The sequence below is a fragment of the Perognathus longimembris genome, chromosome 2 (genome assembly GCF_023159225.1).
Source record: "Perognathus longimembris pacificus isolate PPM17 chromosome 2, ASM2315922v1, whole genome shotgun sequence".
In the NCBI taxonomy this organism is placed as follows: Eukaryota; Metazoa; Chordata; class Mammalia; order Rodentia; family Heteromyidae; genus Perognathus; species Perognathus longimembris.
Window position 1 is genome coordinate 58,592,115 of NC_063162.1, and position 20,956 is coordinate 58,613,070.

A 20,956-nucleotide genomic window follows, 5' to 3' on the forward strand; every position below is an offset into this window, starting at 1 on the left:
ATCTACCACGTGGTCAATGCTAGAGAAAAGAACTTTTAGATATCTTTGCTGACAAAGCACATTGGTGGTCAAGCCTCAGTTTCAGAGGTCTGTGAAAAGAGGCAGCTTTGTGAGCAAGGCACACAACGATGGTACGACTTGGGAATTTTATAAAGTAAGCAAGTAAGCAGGAAGATGAGAGAGAGAGGGAGAAAAAGGAAGAGAAAGAGAGGAAAAGAGAAAGAGAGAGAGAGCCTGAATATAAGTGACTTCTAACCATTTACCATTGCAGTGGCAAAAACTGTATCTGAGCGAGTATTTCAAGCAGGCCTCATTGCACTGTCAAGAGGCGTGCTAGCAGTGTCCCGGCTTGGTTGTGACTGTGATGCAAAACCCAAAAAGCACGGGAGGGAGGCGCCTGGTGAGTGAATGAGCTTACCGGGCAGAAGCAGCGGGCAGAAGCTGCAGAAGCAGCGGACGGAGCGGCAGAGAATCCGAGCAGCAGCAGTTTCACTCACCAGGGTAGACAAGTGGTGTGGAGGTGGATGTGGATGTGGAGGCCAGCAATGATATTAGTGAAAAGTGCCGCGTGGCTACTCGCAGCAGTTCCGTTCGCGGAAAAAGGGCCGTCAGGAATGGGCATACTCCCAGAAAAAGGAGAAAAGTAGATGGGAATTCCGCCTGTCCTGACGGCACCATATATGTTAGGTTTTTAAAGTAGGTAACCGGTAAAGGAGAACGTTTTAATCTATACAAAAGTGATAGATGTGTCTTGTGCCACACCCTTAATTCTTTACCATCATATTGATTTTTTTCTCTGCATTCAAATATCATGCAAATATTGACAGAATTATTGGCCTCTCTTATTTCTGCAACCAGATTCACTTTACCGGTTTCTGGTTATTGTGCTTACTCCAGAAAAGAGAAGAGTAATAACACTCAGACCTCTTAAATTAGCAGTTGACATGCATTAAAAATTCCTTCTAGTAGGGTTCTGTTGGCTCATGCCTGTAATCCTAAAATACTCAGGAGGCTGAGATCAGAGGAAGGAAGTTCAAAGCCAGCCTGGCATGGGTAAGAAAGTTTGTGAGACCCTTATCTCCAATTAACCACCAGAATACCAGAAGAGGCACTGGGGCTCAAAGTGGTAGAGCACTAGCTTTGAGCAAGAGACCTCTGGGACAGTGCTCAAGCCCCAAGTTCAAGGCCCATAACCAACTGAAAAAAGAAAAATGATTTCCTTCCTCTGTGTGCAGATGGACCAAAGATTGGCATATAGTGTAATCTATCTATAATTGTTGTTTGTTTAATATAGTGAAACAAAAAGACTGGCATTTACATACGGTTAGGGGATTTGCAGTATTCAATGGTGTTCTGAGATACATTATTTTCTATTTTTAAAAATACTTCATAGGGCTGGGAAAATGGCTTAGTGGTAGAGTGCTTGCCTAGCACGCATGAAGCCCTGGGTTCAATTCCTCAGTACCATGTACACAGAAAAGGCCAGAAGTGGCACTGTGGCTCAAGTGGTAGAATGCTGGCCTTGAGCAAAATAAGCTTAGGGACAGTGCCCAGGCCCTGAGTTCAAGGCAAAAAAAAGAAAAACTTCATAAACCAGGAAGCATTCCTTGTACATCTAACAGGCCCTTATAAGGGATATAAAGCCCACAAATGTCACTGTTCATGGTAATCCTGGTACTGTAACCTCAACACTGAAGAGGCTGAGATAGGATCTTGAGTCCCAGGACTAGTTTGGCCCTCCACATCAGACCCTACCCCCCCCCAAAAAAAAACACCCCAAACTAAACAAAGAAAACATACAAACATGTCAACTATATCTTGCCACCTTACTAGCATGTCTTGCTTTTCTCTCTCTCTCTCTAGGAAGAATTTATAAAGCTGTTGGGGAGAGTATGTTGGCACAGAAGACTTTATAAAGTAGAACCTCCCAATCCCTATTTTAGGTTAGAATTTAGCTGTGTTGTTGCTTCTCTTTGCTGCTAAGATTCCTGTATATTGCCACAGAAAAACACTCACAGCTCTTTAAGTAAATTATTTTCTACTGGAGTTGTTTAGATTTGGTGAGATTGTTGTTTTTACTAATACAAAAATAACCCTGACTAGAGTTGGTCCCATTGTACTTGTATGTGTACTAAGGATTGATGAGGGGAGGAGGTTAGAAATGGTGGAAGGAATAGATGGATTGCTTGTTAAGGGAAAAGACGATATTCTTATGCTAATCTAGGCTCTGGATAAGGAGCAATGCAGCCATGCAAACAATGGCTGTGGAGCCAGAAAGTCTGCTGCCAGCTATTCCTTCTCAGAAGGCTTGTCAGACCCGGCGCCTGGAGCTGCCTGGGGGAGGGACCCCTGGAAAGAGAAGTTTCTCTTTGCCACTTTATGGAACTGGCAGCTGGCCAGCTAGTTGGAAATTCTCAAACCTTTGCAGGAGAAAGAAAAATTAAGGGTGGGGGTCTTTAGCAGGAAGAGGAAAAAATGATTTCAGTCTGTTTTTTTCAGCTGATTTCAGCTTTTTCCTGTTTTGTTTTGTATTTTCTTTTTTCTCCTTTTGGTTGATTAGTTCAGTCGTTTGTTTGTGATGGCTTACACTTTTTCTTTTTGGAAAGAAATTATATTTTGTTATGGTTTTGTCTTCATGTTATTTTCCAGGAAAAAACCTGCACCAATCTGTGTTTGGTAAAGTAAGTTTATTTGTATTTAGATGCCCGACTGGCGTAACCATTTAATAGCTTTTAAAAGTGCCAACATCAAGGGGCTGGGAATGTGGCTTAGTGGTAGAGTGCTTGCCTCAGTACCACATAAACAGAAAAGGCTGGAAGTGGCACTGTGGCTCAAGTGGCAGAGTGCTAGCCTTGAGCAAAAAGAAGCCCAGGACAGTGCCTAGAGTCCAAGCCCCAGGACTGTCCCCCCCCCCAAAAAAAAAGAAGCCAACATCATTTTATAATTTTGATCATGTTGTATTTCAAATTTCTATGTTCTTGATATTGCAAGATTAACTTAATATGAATAGTCTTATTGTAGGAATTTAAAAATATGTACATTTTATTCTCGGATGTTAGAGTTGTGAAAGACTCATTTCTGACATGATTATAAGACAGTATTTTACAGTATCGTAATTAGAGAAACAGTTAATATGATGGGGTAAAGAGGAAGTCTTCAGTATTTTTATTGTTAATAACAGTTATAACAGTAATAACTGGCATCTATTTTTATTAGGTGTGTGGGAGTTCTCAGATCCAAGGCACTAACTCACCTGAATTGGTGACATCACTCTCATTTCGTGATGAAAGAAAACTGATGCCTCAGCTGAAGTTACTTTCCCCATCACACAACAAAGCAGTTACATAATAGAACTGATATTTGAAACGAAGCAGACTTAACATCATATTCACTCTCTTAAAATTGCTCCCTAGAATATGATATGAAAAGTACTTTACCTGGATCACAACTGATGTCATTTTATAGATCCTAGTTGACTGTAATAATTTATGATTAGGCTTTTATTATTGTGACAAGTTTTCCCATAATGACATTGATGCCCAGCAAATTACCCCCCAAAAACATAGCAGCTTAAAAGAAGTAATCATATACGTTTTCTGAGATGTCAAGAATTCTCCAGAGGTCAAATGATTCTAACTTAGGGTTCTCATGAAATTTGTAGGCAAGGTGTGTGAAAAGCTACTCTCACCTAAAAGCTTCCCAGGAGCTGAAGGATTTCCTTCCCAGGTAGCTAATTTGAGTGGCTTTTTGTAGGAGCCTCTGAGTGTCCTGTCCCTATAATGTGGCTCCTGTCTTTCCTCAAGTGAGAGCAAGGCTGAAGTTGAATGCTTTTTGCCTAGTTGCTGAGGTCACACTATTGTTTCCATCCTTATTAGAAATGAGTCACTAAATCCAGTCCATATTCAAGTGCATGTCAAAGTATTTGTGGACATACTTTAGATATATCACAAGGGTCTTTTGATTAAGAGAAGGGTCTCATAGTCTTTAACTTAAGAGGACAGTTGCCCTTGAACTTTTGTTTCTCCCTTTTCCGCTTTTTCAGCTTGATTCTCCTTGTTCAGCTTCTCTAGTGCTAGGATTACAAGAATGCACCAGCATGCCTGTCTGTTAATGCAATTTTGTCCGTGTGCGTGCGTGTGTGTACAGACACGCGCACATGCTGGTTCTGGGGCTTAAACTTAGCACTCAGGTGCTGTCCCTGAGCTTTTTCCACTCAAAGTTAGTGCTCTAGCACTTGAGCTACAGCTCCAGTCCCAGTTTTGTTTTGTTTTTTGGCCAGTCCTGGGCCTTGGACTCAGGGCCTGAGCACTGTCCCTGGCTTCTTCCCGCTCAAGGCTAGCAGTCTGCCACTTGAGCCACAGCGCCGCTTCTGGCCGTTTTCTGTATATGTGGTGCTGGGGAATCGAACCTAGGGCCTCGTGTATCCGAGGCAGGCACTCTTGCCACTAGGCTATATCCCCAGCCCCTCCAGTCCCAGTTTTTTTTGCTGGTTAATTGGGTATAAGAATCTCATGGGCTTTCTTGTCCAACCTGTCTTAGAGCCACTATCCTCAAATCTCAGCCCCCTGAGTAGCCCAGGGTTACAGGAATGAGCCACTGGCACCTGGCTGTTAATGCAATTTTTAAATGGTACTCTTTCCTTACTATGGGCCCTACCTTTATCTGTATTCTGTTGACGTCACAGATTGATTTATACTGTGCAGCACTAGAAATCTCCCTTAAGCTTCAGAACCAAATAGCCATTAGATATTTCTTTCCTCTAGGTAATCTCATATGTCTTAATCCAATCTTTTGAACTCTTCCTTTTTTCCTTCTGTAATCCACTTATTCTCATTTTAGTAACTGCTCTGCCAGAAATGTGAACCATCACTTTCCCTGCTTCTACATCTGCTCTATTATCAAGTGGTTTTGAGTCTACTTTTTCAGTATAAGTTCATTAAGTGAACAACCACCACTCTTTCCACTACAGCTTTCCTAAGTTTCCAAAATACCCTTCTTACTAGTCTTTTCTTCTGCTCTTGTCCCTTCTAGTCTATTAAATAGAAACCAGATAAGCACCTCCTGAATGGATCTGATTCTTGTCTTTTCTGTATCTTCAACTCCTATTACATTATCTTTGTTTTTTGTTGTTGTTGTTTTTATTTATTAGGTCTTGAACTTCAGGCCTTGCGCATTCTCCTTTTCACTGGTTCTTGTACCACTTAAGCCACACCTCCACTTTGAGCTTTGGGCTGGTTAATTGGATCTAAAAGTCTCACATGTGTAGGTAGGAATATAGTCATGAACCACTGGCACACAGTTACCACATTATCATTTATTTTGGACACTTTTGTCCTCAAGATCTTTGCATGGGCCAGGAGCCCTGTTTGTGCTTCCCTCCCTTTTTTGAGGCTGTTTGTTTTAATGAATTTGAATACCATGAAGGCTTGGTCTGTTTAGGTATTCATCACTGTATTCTTGTTATCTAATAGAATCATGCATAAATTAGGCATTTAATAAGGAATAAATTAATAATTAAGGCAAGAACACTTTACAGACTTAAGCACTGGAAAGGATCTAAGATGTCAGTCATTTAGTTAGTATAGTCTCCCTTTCTATCATGTACTCCTTTATTCTCTGGTAAGGGCCCTGGATCACTTCACAGAATAACTTCTGTGTCCTTTGCATTCCTGTCATTCTTCTCTTTAGAGATCTGACCAAGTGGAATAAAGTAAGTTGATTACCCTCAAGAGTATAGCAGTGTGTTTCTGTTAATGCCTGATAAGATTGCATTTGTGTCTTAGTTATTGTAAATGCTTCTAACCATCTAAGATTTGATGGCTTTTTTCTATGAGTTAGCAAAAGTTTTTAGTCTGCAAGAATTTCTCACAACTGAGATTGTCTTAGAGAGTACCTTTGCTCCCCATGTGCTCTTTCACAAGTATATTACAAACGTATTTCAGAGGAGAAAAGTGTTGGTGAGTAGCTATTGTATACTACCACAATCCTAAATACTTTATAATACAGATAATGCTGTAATATAGCTAAAATGCACAGCAGTGTCATGCAGTGTAGCAAGCAGTTAATACACAGAGTCTAGAATCAGACCTCTTGAATTACAACCCTATTGCTTACCAGGTATGTGATCCTTGATAATTTCCTCAAATCTTGTTTGAATTGTACCTTCCTTTTGAAGCAGTTGTGATGATGCAATAAATCGATTTACGGGGAGGGAAGGTAGGAGAAAAGTGAGGGGGGGGTAACAGGTATGACAAGAAATGTATTCACTACCTTACGTATGTAAGTAACTATAACCCCTCTGTATATTACCTTGACAATAAAATTAAAATAATTCATTTAACAAGACAGTACATTGGTGCTAGCACATAGAGGTGTGCATGTTAACAATTTTCTCATTTAGTTCTCAAAGTATTTGTGGATTAATAAATATTTTGTTTATAAAGATGAGAAAACTCACCCAGGGAGGTTAGGTTACGTTAAGACAGAGCCTGACTTTGAACTTGTGTTAGAGTAAAAGGACCATGTATGTTTATCTGGTAGGAGTTACACATAGACAGTTTTGTGAAGGAGACAAGTACTTAAGAGTCTCCAGGACTGCTCTGTAGATGCCCTGATTGTAGTTCCACCTAGCCAAGCCCAGCTTTAAATAAACTAAGGAAGGAACAGTGAGACTGAAAGATAGAACAGGTCATAAAAATCAGTCCCCTACCCAAGACAATAAGTTCTTGGAAGCAGAAGGTGACATACTCTTGAGCCAGGTGTGGTGGTATACACCTGCAATCCCAGCACTCAGGAGCATCTTGCTGTATAGTCCAACGTACCCTGGAACTCAACGATCCTCTTACTTCAGCCTCTGCAGTGCTAGGATTAAAATACATGCTATCACACCCAGGTGGAATTTTGTTTAGTGATAAAATAAATTAGAGCAACCAGAAAACATGACTGAAGTTTGTTCATTTGCCTTTTTTTCTCTTTGAAGTAGAGGTCTCACTTTGTCACTTAGTGTTGCCTCAAATTTCTAGACATAAGCAGTGCTTCTGCCTCAGCCTGTGAGTCGCTGGAATTGCGGGGTTAACACCATCTCATCTATTGAAATTTATTTAGTGTATTTATCTTGGCTAATCAGAGGTTAGGAGATGTCACAACCTGCTACTAAGTTAGTTAAGCTTTGGAATTGGAATGTCTTGTTTCTTGGTAAGCAAGAATAGCTTAAATCTTTTTTAAATGTATTTTCATCCTTTAAAGGTATATTTGGGCATTTATTTTCTGCTCTTCATTTTTGAAAAACTTTGCAAAATTTACATTTATTACCTTGTTGATATTTTTATCTTTCAGGAATCACAAGAAAGAACAAGGTGGTGAAGTCATTGTCAAGTGATCTCAGACTTCTACAAGGAAATCTCATTCAGTAAAATCATTTCAATTAGTGGACTAGTGGATTAGCATATAGGAAATATTAGAATTGAACAATGACTCAGCCATATATTTATATCAGATTATTGGGAGCCTGTTTGTTCATTGTTTCTCATGTTCAAGGTAAGTCTTTCTTTGTTTTAATAAGTTATTTCTTTATGTAAAAAGCACTTTATCACGTATTCCTTCAACTGTGTCCCTTTCTAAGCAGCTCTTATCCTATCAGCACAACTTTTAAGTAAAGACACAAAGAAGAGACATAGGCCAAAGAATTGGTTTAACTTGATTGTGATACAAACTTTCCTAAGTATTTTTAAAATCTTAGCTTTTCTTAACCTGTTTTCTCATCCACAACTTAGGCACTATGTTACGCAGTATATGAAGAGTTAAATGAAATAACGTTATCAAGAATGCAACTTAGGGGCTGGGGATATAGCCTAGTGGCAAGAGTGCCTGCCTCGGATACACGAGGCCCTAGGTTCGATTCCCCAGCACCACATATACGGAAAACGGCCAGAAGCGGCGCTGTGGCTCAAGTGGCGGAGTGCTAGCCTTGAGCGGAAAGAAGCCAGGGACGGTGCTCAGGCCCTGAGTCCAAGGCCCAGGACTGGCCAAAAAAAAAAAAAACAAAAAAAAAAGAATGCAACTTAGTGCCTGAAAAACAAGTATTCAAGGCTGAGCTTTAGAATCCCTATCTCTTTTGTAAGACCATAAAAAAATAAACACAGATGAAAATTTAAAATAATTATATTGGCATTGTTGGTCTTAAAAATATGAATGACACTTGGATATGCTAAGATTTCCCTGTAGAATATTAAAATATGACCAGCATTGAAATTTTACTACTCTGTGCTCATAGCTTGGAACTCCCAAACAGGAAGTTATTTCAAGGACTTAGGGATCAGATGGAGTGTTTTTCAACATAAGCCTTTTACTGAATGGCTTAATTAGGGTAATATTCGTACTGAAAAGATAGTATTGCTTTACAAAAGAAGTTTAGATAGAACTTAGTGATATATTCATTTTCTTAAGTTTATTTATAGTGATAAGGATTAATATTTACCTTCAAGAAGCCTAGTTAGCAGTATATCTTTTTTTTCTTCTGTTTACCCTTCCTCCCTCCATTCCTATTCTCCCCCCCCCAAAGAGAGAACAACAAAAAGCAGTAACAACCACAAAATACTTGCATGTCCTATAATTTGTTTTAATAAATGTTTAGATGTTCAGAGGAATTAAGCTTATACAATCTTCCCCTAAGTATAACCTATTTTAGCCCTTTTGTTTGTAAGTGCATAGAGCCTTATATAAGTTATCATGTCCAGTTGTATTTTAGATCTAGCTTCCACATAAGAAAGAAAACATGCACCATTTATCTCTCTCAGCTTGGAAAATCTTATGTTTCTGTTTTAAAGCACAAGCATAGCACTAAGTCTGTAGCTTGCTTGTATTTTGTCTTAATATAACAATAGGTTTATCATTATGTTACTCAAATATAGAGCCCTCTTACAAAAGCCACTTTTATCTGTGTGATACCAAATTATGTGATATAAAACTTACGTTGTTGTAAGCTTTATTGATTAGTTTAAACCAGAGTTGTCATGGTTGTGAAATAAAAGTAGTCCTGTATATTTTCTACCTCATCCTGAGGTTCAGGACCTCAGGCTTGCTTGGCTTTGCTTGCTTGCTTACCCTTTGAGCCACACCTCCAACCTAGCTTTTTAATGGTTAATTGGAGATAGAGTCTCCTAGATTTTCTGCCTGGGCTAGTTTCAAACTGAGATCCTCCAGGTTTTAGCCTCCAGAGTATCTAGGATTACAGGCATAAGCCACCAGTACCCAGCATGGAAATAATTTTTTTATATTTATTTAGTCAGTCATGGGGCTTGAACTCTGGGCCTGGGCACTGTCCCTGAGCCCTCCAACTCAAGGCTTGCACTCTACCATTGAGCCACAGCTTTGGTCAAGACTAGTACTCTACCATTGAGCCACAGCACCATTTCCAGTTTTCTGGTGGTTAATTGGAGATAAGAGTCCCACAGGCTTTTCTTGCCTGGGCTGGCTTAGAATTGTTCTTTAATTGGCCATGTAAGTTTTCTGGAATTCCACTGGCAAAATGGTATTATTTTGCCCATATTTTAGAACCACAAACTTTTCCAGCAAACAAAAATTTTCACAGATTATCTGGCGAGGAAATGGAGAAGCCACATTTTGAGAAACCAGTTTAGCTCCAATGGGGAGCTGAAGTGGGATACTATGACCAGAGAAGGTCCAGGAGATGGGAGACAGGACATGAACAGAACACAGACATGTGGCAAGGCATAATAGCGGCGAGCTGGTTAGAGCCTTAGCAGGCTCAAAGCAAGACACCTTCGCCTTCCAGCATTTGAATTGTAAGGCACATTTGAATTGCAAGGCCGCAGTTACACAGTTCAAGGTTGGGGGCAGGGTTACCAGGAGCTGGAGTCTCCAAGTCCCTGCCCAGCCTCCAGGAATTTGGCACGCCCATCACCTGGGGGACGGGTGGGACTCCACCTCCAAGAGTTTTGGAACCTTGATGGAACTAAGATGGCTCTTGCTAAAACCAAATCTATTGCCCACCATGTGGTCAATGCTAGAGAAAACAGGATCTAGCCAACAACAAGCAGAATTTAACTGAATCTCCAAGCTTAACAAACATCAATAACAAGAACAGAAAACCTTTCTTTGTGTCTTTCAAAGCAGATGTTAAACAAACATTGGTACCTTTGGAGAAGTTACCTCAGTGGTGTTAGCATTTCCCTAGCCTCAGGTCCCTCCCCTCTGTGAGCTGCCTGAGCCTAGGAGAGCTGTAAGTCTGCCAGGACTGTCTGTGGGGACTCACCACTATCTACCTTTAAAGGAGTTTGTTGTTCTGGATGAAGCTGTGACAATAGCTATAACTGATTTCAACATACTCTCAACATGGGTCAATCTATCTTTAGTAGGCTCATTGTATATTTTTTCCTCAGTGTCTGAGCCATCTGAGTCTTTCTTAATATCTAGCCCAGAGGGTTCAGATTTTATTAATTTTCTTAGCTCTTCCCGAGCAGCTGCATAAGCTCCCAGGGCTGGGCGATGCTCATCAGGTCCCTGTTCTGTTTTTCTGATCGACTGATTAAATCTAATCTGTTCATGTCTAGGATCCAAACAATCTCGGACTAGATTCCAAAGAGTAATAACATCCACTGGGGTTTTCTCAGGGCCATTTGTGTCATAATGTTCCTGAATCTTTTTTCCAATTTTCTGCCAAGGTTCTAAGTTAATGGTTCCCTCCTCCAGGAACCAGGGGCATGCTTCTTCAATATAGTGAAAGAAACATTCTAACTGACTTTGGCCAACTTTCACTCCCTGGGCATGAAGCATCCCTTTGGGGGCCTGCACGTCTAGCATGCAGCCGTTACTTTGTCCCATAATCTCTCTCTCCCATTCTCCTTCCCAAGTGATCAGCCGTCCTTACCTGTGCAGGGTCCTCTGCCTGGTCCCAGGTTTACAGCTCCCTGCTTGGGCGCCACTTGCCAGAGCCAGCCGGCAACGAAAGGGAATCTTGAATGAGGGGGGCGAGGATTAAAGAAAAGGAAAAATACAAGACAAGAGAAAAAAGACAAGAGACAAAGATGGGGTCCGGGAGGTCTACAGCTCAAGACTATAACTCAAGACTGCAGCCTCTTTAGCTAACTCTTAACTGTTAACTGAGTCAGGGCTTTATTATAGCCCTGGAAGTCCCAGAGGTATAGCCTCAGGATTAAGTCTCTAGTTGCCTTGTAGCTACTGGGCCCCTGAGGCAGGAAACCCAGGGTTTCATCTGCTCCTTAATGTTAGTTACCAGCTCAGCCCACTTTATGTGTGATAAAAGATAATAAGTTAACAATAAGTGAATGTTCTAGTTCACTTATTGGAAGCCTCCAATTCCAACTGACAGCACTCCAAGATAACCTAGAAAAAAGGCATGGCACACTTGTAAATCACAGACTTCTTTAGGAACCATTTATGATCTTCATTTTATATCAGTCACTGGCAAGTGGTCTCGCACATCTGGTCCTGAAAGTAGCTGCAGAATAAGCAGAGTCTGTAAGACCTGGGCTTACCTTGCATAGAGTGAGTTCCAGAGACTGTGGTGCAGGTTGCCTTGAGCAGTTGTGACTAGAAGAGGGCCTCCTGAAGTAGGAGGCCTGCCTTCAACAGTCCTTTATTGGCAGTGGCCCGTGAAGCTGGAATGGAGTTTTCTCAGTTGAATTGCAGTGTTCAAAATAGCCAGACTGCCATGATGATTATCATGCCCGTGCCAAAGAAGGAGCTGTTAAATAAACAGCTCCTTGCTTTAAACTACTAGGTACTAGGGAAGGGTCTGTCAGCTATTTGAATCAGACAGCCAGGGGTCTTCTATCTCATAGTTGAGCTTGTTTTGGGGTGAGGGGCAGGCACTCAAGGCTTATGGCAAGAATCTATTATGGAATTAACATCTCCAGCTATACTTAAGTGAGAGTTGGATCCTTCTATCTGTGTCTTTCATTAGTGCAAAACTTGTGACATAGCCACTTCTGTATAGCCCATAATACTTAGTATAATAATCCTGTGCATAATAGTTTATAAATAACAGTTAATTGTGTGAATTAAATTATTTTAATGAGCTACATTAGCTGCAATTATTACAATAGGGAACTTAGAAATGTAACTATTGAAAATGGTAATCGAGCAATTAGATTTTCAGAAATGACTTATTTACAAATTACATTTTTTAATACAGGGCAGAATCTAGACAGTATGCTCCATGGCACTGGGATGAAATCAGACTCTGATCAGAAGAAGTCAGAAAATGGAGTGACCTTAGCACCAGAGGATACCTTGCCTTTTTTAAAGTGTTATTGTTCAGGACATTGCCCAGATGATGCTATTAATAATACATGCATGTAAGTATTTGGTGTAATCCTTAAGAGTTAGGAGAAGAAAGGTACATTCAGTGGTACTTTTCAGAATTACTAGTATTGTTTGGGTTTTTGTTGGTTTTTATTAAAAAATTGCTGGTATCTTTCCTAAGAACTAAAGTCTTCCTATTTTAAATTTAAGAACTTTATTACCATTAAATAATTAATGGTAATTTTATTATGACATGGTATATATAGCTTTATATTTTTATTTTTCTGAAATACTAGGGTTTAAACCCAGGGCCTTTTGCATGATATGTACCACTTCACTGAACTACATCTCCAGAGTACCACTGTTGCATTTGTCATTTATGTAAATTTTTAAAATTCAGTGATTCAAAACTTTTCCTGGTTTCCTTATCACAGAAAAAGTTTTTCAACCAAGTGCCAGTGGCTCACACCTGTAATCCTTAGATCTCACTTCAGAGCTAGCCTGGCAGGAAAGTCTGTGAGACTCTTATCTCCAATTAACCACCAGAAAACCAGAAATGGTGCTGTGGCTAAAGTGGTAGAGTACTAGTCTTGACCAAAAGAGCTCAGGGACAGCACTCAGGCCCTGAGTTCAAGCCCCAAGACGGAGTCCTGTCGTTCCCCCCCCCCCCCAAAAAAAAAAACAAAACCAAAAATTCCCTATCAGTAAAAAATGACCAATAAAATAACCAGTTCTTGGTTATATGTTCTTCTCAAAGATGTTTGTCATAATGTTGACTAGAAAATTTTATAAATTAGCTTTATGTGATCATGTGACTAACAAAGAAGATACATACCAATGCACATTTAGAGGATTTATTTAATAGAACATTTTTCCACTGGGTTACTCATTGGCTTTTTAGATTTTAGTCCAGAACTAACAACTTTGTCCTAAAACCTACTTGGCAGCTAAGTACAATGATATGCCATCCTAGCTACTAAGGAAGTAAGTTGGAAGGCTGATGATTGAAGCTAGGTTGGACAAAAGTTCTTGAGACCCTCATCTCAGCAGAAAAAAGCTGGGTGTAGTGGTGTATACCTGTCATCCCAGCAGTGGCAGGAGGCATAAAATAGATAATCATCTAAGCTGGCCGGAGCAAAAAATAAGATCCTGTATCAAAAATAACCAGAACAACAACAACAGAAAGAAAAAAAAAAAACTCATGGAGGTTCAAGCAGTAAAGTACCTGGCTTAGCAAGCACAAAGCCTTGTGTTCAGATCAAATCCCCATATCACCAAAAAGATAAAAGGTTTGGGGACTTGGGATGTGACTTAGGTGGAAGACCACTGGTTCAATTCCTAGCCTCACTGGAGCCAGGGATTCCTATTTAGTTTGCTGATGAATCACATGAGAATGTATACTGAAAAGCCATATTTAAACTCTGATTTCTTGTTCTTTAGTATGGTGGGGTGGTGGTGGAGGTAGAGAACAAGGTCTTCCTCTGTAGCCAAGGTTGGCTTCAAACTCATGATGCTCTTGTCTTAGCTTTCCAAGTCCTGCAGTTATAGTGTGCGCTATTATACCTGACTCTTGAGTACTTTCTGACGTGAAATCACCTTTTTCCCCTTTTTCAGAACAAATGGGCACTGCTTTGCCATCATAGAAGAAGATGACCAGGGAGAAACTACATTAGCTTCTGGGTGTATGAAATATGAAGGATCTGATTTTCAGTGCAAGGTGAGATCTAATTGGGACCCATGTGACTGAGGTAGGGCTATGTGGGCATCATTAAGTCCCTGGGAGCAACATGCCTATTTTACACACTGCTATGTGTTCACATTACCAGATATCCTGGAAGAACCAAATTCTTCAAGTAATATGACTGTGCTAATTAAGTTCCCTATGGTTTTATTTGAAAAAAAGTTTTAAATCATCCCAGGGTGTCATTACTGCAAAAAATCACTGCAAAAAAAGGTCACACTTATTTGTGGACAGTAATGTTTACTAAATAATAAGATCAAGAACAGTAGCCTTTTTGCCACGAAGGCACCTTAGAAATGTTAAGACCTGATGAGGGAAGTATGTATCTGGAGTTACTTTAAGAGTGTAACTGAGTTGGGCACCTGTGGCTCACACCTGTAATCCTAGCTGCTCATGAGGTCAAGATTTGGAGATCACAGTTCGAAGCCAGCCCTGGCAGAAATGCTTGTGAGACTCTTATTTCCAATTAACCACCAAAAAGCTGTGGCTCAAGTGATAGATCACTAGCCTTGAGCAAAAAAGCTAAGGAACAGTACCCATTCCCTGAATTCAAGCCTCAACACAAGTAGATTAAAAAAAAAATAAAAAAAGACATAGCTGAGGTGAGCACTGGAGACTAATGGCCAACTCAGTTGGCTAGGTCTAAAGGACTACAGTTTGAAGCCAGCCAGTTCATTGAGACTCCGTCTCCAAAATAACCAGCAAAGAAGCAGGTAGGTCTAAGGACATAGCTCAAATGGTAGAGTGCTAGCCAAGAAAGAAAGCAGAATGAGTGTGAGGCTCTGAGTTCAAACCTCAGTACCACTTAAAAAAACAAAACACCGGGCTGGGGATATGGCCTAGTGGCAAGAGTGCCTGCCTCATATACATGAGGCCCTGGGTTCGATTCCCCAGCACCACATATACAGAAAATGGCCAGAAGTAGCGCTGTGGCTCATGTGGCAGAGTGCTAGCCTTGAGCAAAAGGAAGCCAGGGACAATGCTCAGGCCCTGAGTCCAAGCCCCAGGACTGGCCAAAACAAAACAAAACAAAAAAAACACCACCACCACAACAGTGTGTGTAAGGAATCAGAGTATTGGCAATAGTTATAAATGTCTTCACACCTCTGGTTATATACCTGATCTATCCAAAACTTTGTGTGGCCATTTTCCCAAGAGATCTTGACAGTGTTTTTGAAAAACAGCTCCAACTAGAACTATATATAATTTAAGTCTTAGCTATGCCAGAAAAATTATTTTTCAGAAATTTCTAAGATCAATGAAAACCTTTAAGGTTATATATTTCCATCTATCTGTTTATGTTTAATGTCACCCATTGGGCAAATGCCTGCAAATATGCCCTACTCTCTTTGGATCATAGAGAACAAATCTAATCACTCCTTGTGATGACAGCATTTTATTCACTACGCAAAGAAGGTTATTTCTACTCTACTTGTTTTTCTATATCCTCTTTGCCCAGGGAACAAGAATAGTTCATAGTGACCTCAAGTGATTCATTGTGATTCAAGGTTAGGTTACCCCTCCCCCCCCCCACAAAAAAGGTCCACAAGACCCCATGTCAACAAAAAAGCCTTGAGTATAGTGACACATACTTGTCATCCAAGCTACAACAAGAAATGTAAATATGAAGCTGAAAGTCCATACCATCCTAGGCAGAAATCAAGACCCTGCTGCATGCAAAATTAACCAGAATAAAAAGGGTTAGAGGCATGGAGCACCTGCCAAGCAAATACAAATCCTTGAGTTCAAACTCTGATACAGGAAGGGAAAAAAAAGGTTTTCACTTATGTGTTTTTTGTGATAAAGTGATGACAGGTGGCATCAAATTGCTACACTGTGTCGATTCCTGCTGAATTGATTAGAGAATGATGTAACAGTTCTATTTTAGAGTGTCATTATGAATAGTAAAGCCAGAAATTTTTATTATTTTTACATCCATTCTAATGTAAGGAAAAAAATTTGGATGTTAATTAAAAATATGTGAGGGATCATTACTTTAAAACTTCATTTATACCAAGCACTGGTGTCTCAAATGTGTAATCCTAGCTACTCAGGAGGCTGAGATCTGAGGATCTTGGTTCTAAGCCAGTCTAGGCAAGAAAGTCCATGAGACTCTTTCCAATTAACCACCAGAAAACCAGAAGCAGAGCTGTGGTTTAACATGGTGGAGCACTAACCTTGAGAAGAAAAGCTCAAGGACAGCATCCAAGCCTAGAGTTCAAGCCCTAAATCAACCAACCAACAACAAAGCCCACTTTGTTTGGAGTTAATTTTGAAAAAAAAAAATTGCAAGACTTTTTACATATTTTGGTAGACATCTCTTCTGTTAACCTGTCACCTAACTTGGGAGAGCAACTCTTTTGATCTCCCCTACGCCTTTACCTCAGTAAGCATACAACTTAAAACAAATGCCAGTGATTACACTTCACAGTCCTGGCCTTTGCTGCCCTCTGCTGGTCAATCTAGCTTGTTACATGTCTTCCTGTGATAATTGTTTTTCTGAAAACTCACTGCTGTTTCCTGTAATTTGGTTTCAGTTCCTTTCTCATGTCCTATCTCCTGTCCTGCACACAAAATGTTTGCCTATGCCAGAATCTCCCACTTTATAAATGCCAAGTCATTTTTTTTCCCACAAGGATTTCTGACAGAGGACGAAGGACAGAGAACGGTTATATTACCCTATTCTCACAGTGTGCCCATTACTTTACCTCCTCCACCCCAGAAATATCAGTAATCTGTATAAGAAAGACATGGGGTTAGTCTGCTGATTGTTTTTGTTGAAGACACATCAGATCTTTCAGAGCTGCCTAAGCTTATTCTAAAATCTCATTTGGGGTTCATATTAAACTCAACCGAAGAATTAATTGAATATTAACTATTCTCATTTAGTATGCCAAGTATTTGGCATATTCTACTTCATTGCCTTCTAGTTACTTTGTAAGGCAGATTATCTATAAAATTTGCCAGTGCTGAGGTTTGAACTTAGGATGTTGGGCTTGCTTGGCTTGCTGGTACTTCACCACTTGAGCTATGCCTCCAGGCTGGCCTCAAACATGGATCCTGTAGGTCTTAGCCTCCTAAGTAGATAGGATTAAAACATGAGCCACCGGCACTGATCAGATAGATCATTTTTATCCCATATTTTTCAGCAAGAAGAGCTAGATAGAAGAAACCATATAGAGAAGTTAGATGTTCAGGGCCACAAAATGAACAACTGGCAAAGCTAGGATTTAAACTGTTTGATTCCAAACCCCTGCTTTTTCCATGATACCGTGCAGCCTGCCTTTAGTGTTCCAACAAAGCCTTTCTTTCCCCTTTAAAAAGAAGCTTCCACCAGGTTCTCAAGTAGCAGAGCACTAGCCTTGAGAAAAATAGCTCAGGGACAGCACCTAGGCCCTACTTTCGAGTTTTAGGAAACCCCTGCCCCACATGCACGTGCACACACAAATGTGGAGAAGTCATGGAATTTAGCATTCTGTTGCATGTTATTTCTGTCTTCTTCTTTGTCTTTGTCTTCTTCGTCGTCGTCGTCTTCTCCTTCTCCTCCTTATTCTTTTTTATTTTTTTGTCTGTAGTGGGGCTTGAAATCAGGGCCTGGGTGCTGTCTCTTAGCTCTTTTGCTCATGGCTAGTGCTCTACCACTTTGAGCCATAGCATCTCTTCTGGCTTTTTAGTAGTTTATTGGAGATCTCAGCCTCCTGAGTAGCTAGGATTACAGGTGTGAGCCCTGGGCACCTGGCCATACCTGTCTTTTTTAAGCCATCACACTGACAGTGTCCTCATCTTTCTAGACTATAACTTATTTAATTTAGAATCGATGAACTCATATAGAATACAAACACACTGTAAGATCTCTTCATACCGCTGGGTTGTCAGTGCCCACTGCCTAATGTTTAGTCTGCCTTGACAGAGGAGGCAAAGACAAAACAGCAGTTAAGGAATTGTATGCCTTTGCCTTGTATTTCACTGTCCACTGTTACATGAAATATATATATATATACACATAGATAGACACATATATGTATGTATATAGATAGACACACATATGTGTATATGTGTGTGTGTGTATATATATTCTCCCTACACTGCCAAAGATGCCCTTGTCTTTTCTCTTCATTTTCCCTTCTGTAAGGCTAATAAGCTCATTTTTGCCTATACAGAATGTTTGTTACTTCTTTTTATTGTTATTATAAAGGTAATGTACAGAGGGGCTATGGGTACATAAGTCAGATAAAGAGTACATTTCTTTTTGTACAGAATCACTTCTTTCCTCACTTTCTCCCAGTTTTTCCTCCCATCCCCACTGATTCATCTTTAGGTTTATACAGTCTTCACTCCATCATTTCTCTATATCTGGAATTGCTGCAGAAAACCTCTACTGTAATACCTAACATAACTTTATCTTTCTCTTTTCAAAGAGAATGTTATTTAAAAATTGATTCAGCCTGGTGCCTGTGGCTAATGCATGTAATCCTAGCTACTTAGGAGGCTGAGAGCTGAGGATTTGGTTTGAAGCTAGCCCAGGCAGGAAAAGTCCATGACACTCTTATTTCCAATGAGCCACCAAAAAGCCCGAAGTAGAAGCTCAAGTGGTAGAGCACTAGCTATAAGCAGAAAAAGAAAAACAGAAACAAAAAGGCCTACACACCCAGGCTCTGATTTCAAGCCTTAGGATTGGCACACACACATAGTCAATTCAGTTAAAACATTGGTACATTTGGAGATTTCCAAATACTAATAGCCGTCTTCCCAGATTTTTTTTTTTTTTTTGAGGGGGGTGGTGGTCAGTCCTGGGGCTTGAACTCTGGGCCTGGGTGCTGTCCCTGAGCTCTTCTTCACTTCAAGGCTAGTGCTCTACTACAGCTCCACTTCTTGTTTTCTGGTGGTTAGTTGGAGATAAGCGTCTCGTGGAAGGCTGGGAATATGGCCTAGTGGTAAAGTGCTCGCCTTGTATACATGAAGCCCTGGGTTGGATTCCGCAGCACCACATACATAGAAAAAACTCGTAAGTAGCGCCGTGGCTCAAGTGGTAAAGTGCTACCTTGAGCAAAAAAAGTCTCGTAGACTTTGCTGCCCCGGCTGGCTTTCAACCTTGATCCTCAGATCTCAACTTCTCAAGTAGCTAGGATTACAGGCGTGACCCACAGATGCCCAGTCCCAGATGAAATTTTAAGTCATGGACTCATATTTTTTTTTAAGGTAATACCTGATTTTCTTACTGATAATTTGATATTTATGGCCGAACTGGTTAATTTCTGCTTATATATTCTTATTATTCTCATAAACACCCAATTTCTTTCTACTTAGATTTTGGTCCAGAATATCATTTCTCCCAAGTAGTGCTTAAACGCCATCCTTGAACTGATCCTCTATAGAACTGTTAAAACAAAATGTCCATGTAATTGCTGATATCTCTTCTTAGGACTGTGGTGCTCTTTTTCTCTCTACTTGTTTTCTGGTCTGTTAGGGACACATCTTCTATATGGTTGGTAGTTTCTAAAAACCCCTAAGGAATATTATTTCTTTCCCCTCCTACATGCTTCAACTTGTTTCTACCTCAAGTTCATTAGCTTCAACATAGTTGCTAAGTGCAGAATCCACAGTATCATTTACCTACTTAAGGGCCTCTCAGTAGGCTACCCTTCACTTTTTTAGTTTGATATTCAGCCTCTTCCCAAGTCTCAGTAGTACTCTTGAGATTATATTTTCCATATTGGTTTATAATTCTAATAAAATTACCACTCATGGTTTCTAAAATGTAATGTTAATTACTTTTTTCCTTTGCTTTTAAACTAAAAACAGAATGATAGTTTATTAAACTTTGCCAAAGTTTGGGATAAAACAATTTTAGTCTGGTGTTCTAATATGGTGTTCTAAATATGTTCCACATATTTGTTCTCCTTAAAAACCATTTTAGGTGAGGTGCCAATGGCTTACACCTTAATACTAGCTACTCAGGAGGCTGAGATATGAGGATAGCAGTTCAAAGCCAGGCTGGGCAGGAAAGTCTGATCTCCAGTTAACTACTTAAAAACAGAAATGGCTTTGTGGCTCAAAGCACACTACCCTTGAGCAAAAGAGGCTCACTGCGCCCATGCCCTGAGTTCAAGCCCCACAACAAACAAAGAGACATTTAGGAGTTGGAGTTGTGGTTCAGGTGGTAGAGCATCAGCCAGCTCTACCACCATCAGATACCAAATTTGAGTCTTGGCTGTGGACATAAAACCATTTTAGGCACAGTAGTACTTCAGCATAAAATTGAAAATTTCCTTTCACTTTATTGAATTAAAAATTATATTTTATAAGTATGAAAAAATTCAATATCAATTCACTATGTCAAGCCAGTTCTCATTTTCATCAATACTCTTCCTCCAGGATTCACCAAAAGCCCAGCTACGCCGGACGATAGAATGTTGTCGGACCAATTTATGTAACCAGTATTTGCAACCTACACTTCCTCCTGTTGTTATAGGTAGGTTAGCATATGGTTCTCTAAAAAATTACTGTTTTAAAGAAGCTGCCTAGAATTTAACACTGTAGGGCTTTTGGTTTGTTTTTTTTTTTTTTCTGCCTTTAAACTAGCTGTGATAGAACAATCCTGTGTTTATACTTACTTGTCTGTTTCCATTGTCAGGGCCATTCTTTGATGGCAGCATTCGATGGCTAGTTGTGCTCATTTCCATGGCCGTCTGCATAATTGCTATGATCATCTTCTCCAGCTGCTTTTGTTACAAGTAAGATATTTGTGGTTTCTTAAATTTTTTATTGTTATTATAACAATGATGAACAGAAGTTATAGTTACATAAGTCAGCTAATGAGCACATTTCTTTTTTGGACAATGTCGCCCCTTCCCTAGCTCTCTCCCAGGTTTTTCCTTCCCATCCCCACCCATAATTTGTATAGTTCATTTCAACATAGTGTCCAGTTAG

General features: G+C 40.0%; 1 protein-coding gene across 1 annotated transcript in view; it reads left to right on the top strand.

Moving 5' to 3' along the window:
• The window catches only part of Bmpr1a (bone morphogenetic protein receptor type 1A), a 129,163-nt gene that overhangs the window by 90,571 nt on the left and 17,636 nt on the right, over positions 1 to 20,956 (top strand). The window contains exons 3-7 of the mRNA XM_048339200.1: positions 7,336 to 7,536; positions 12,176 to 12,338; positions 13,900 to 14,002; positions 20,402 to 20,498; positions 20,661 to 20,760. Coding sequence (XP_048195157.1) covers positions 7,470 to 7,536; positions 12,176 to 12,338; positions 13,900 to 14,002; positions 20,402 to 20,498; positions 20,661 to 20,760 — 530 coding nt within the window. The 5' untranslated portion in view covers positions 7,336 to 7,469. The remainder of the gene's footprint in view (positions 1 to 7,335; positions 7,537 to 12,175; positions 12,339 to 13,899; positions 14,003 to 20,401; positions 20,499 to 20,660; positions 20,761 to 20,956) is intronic.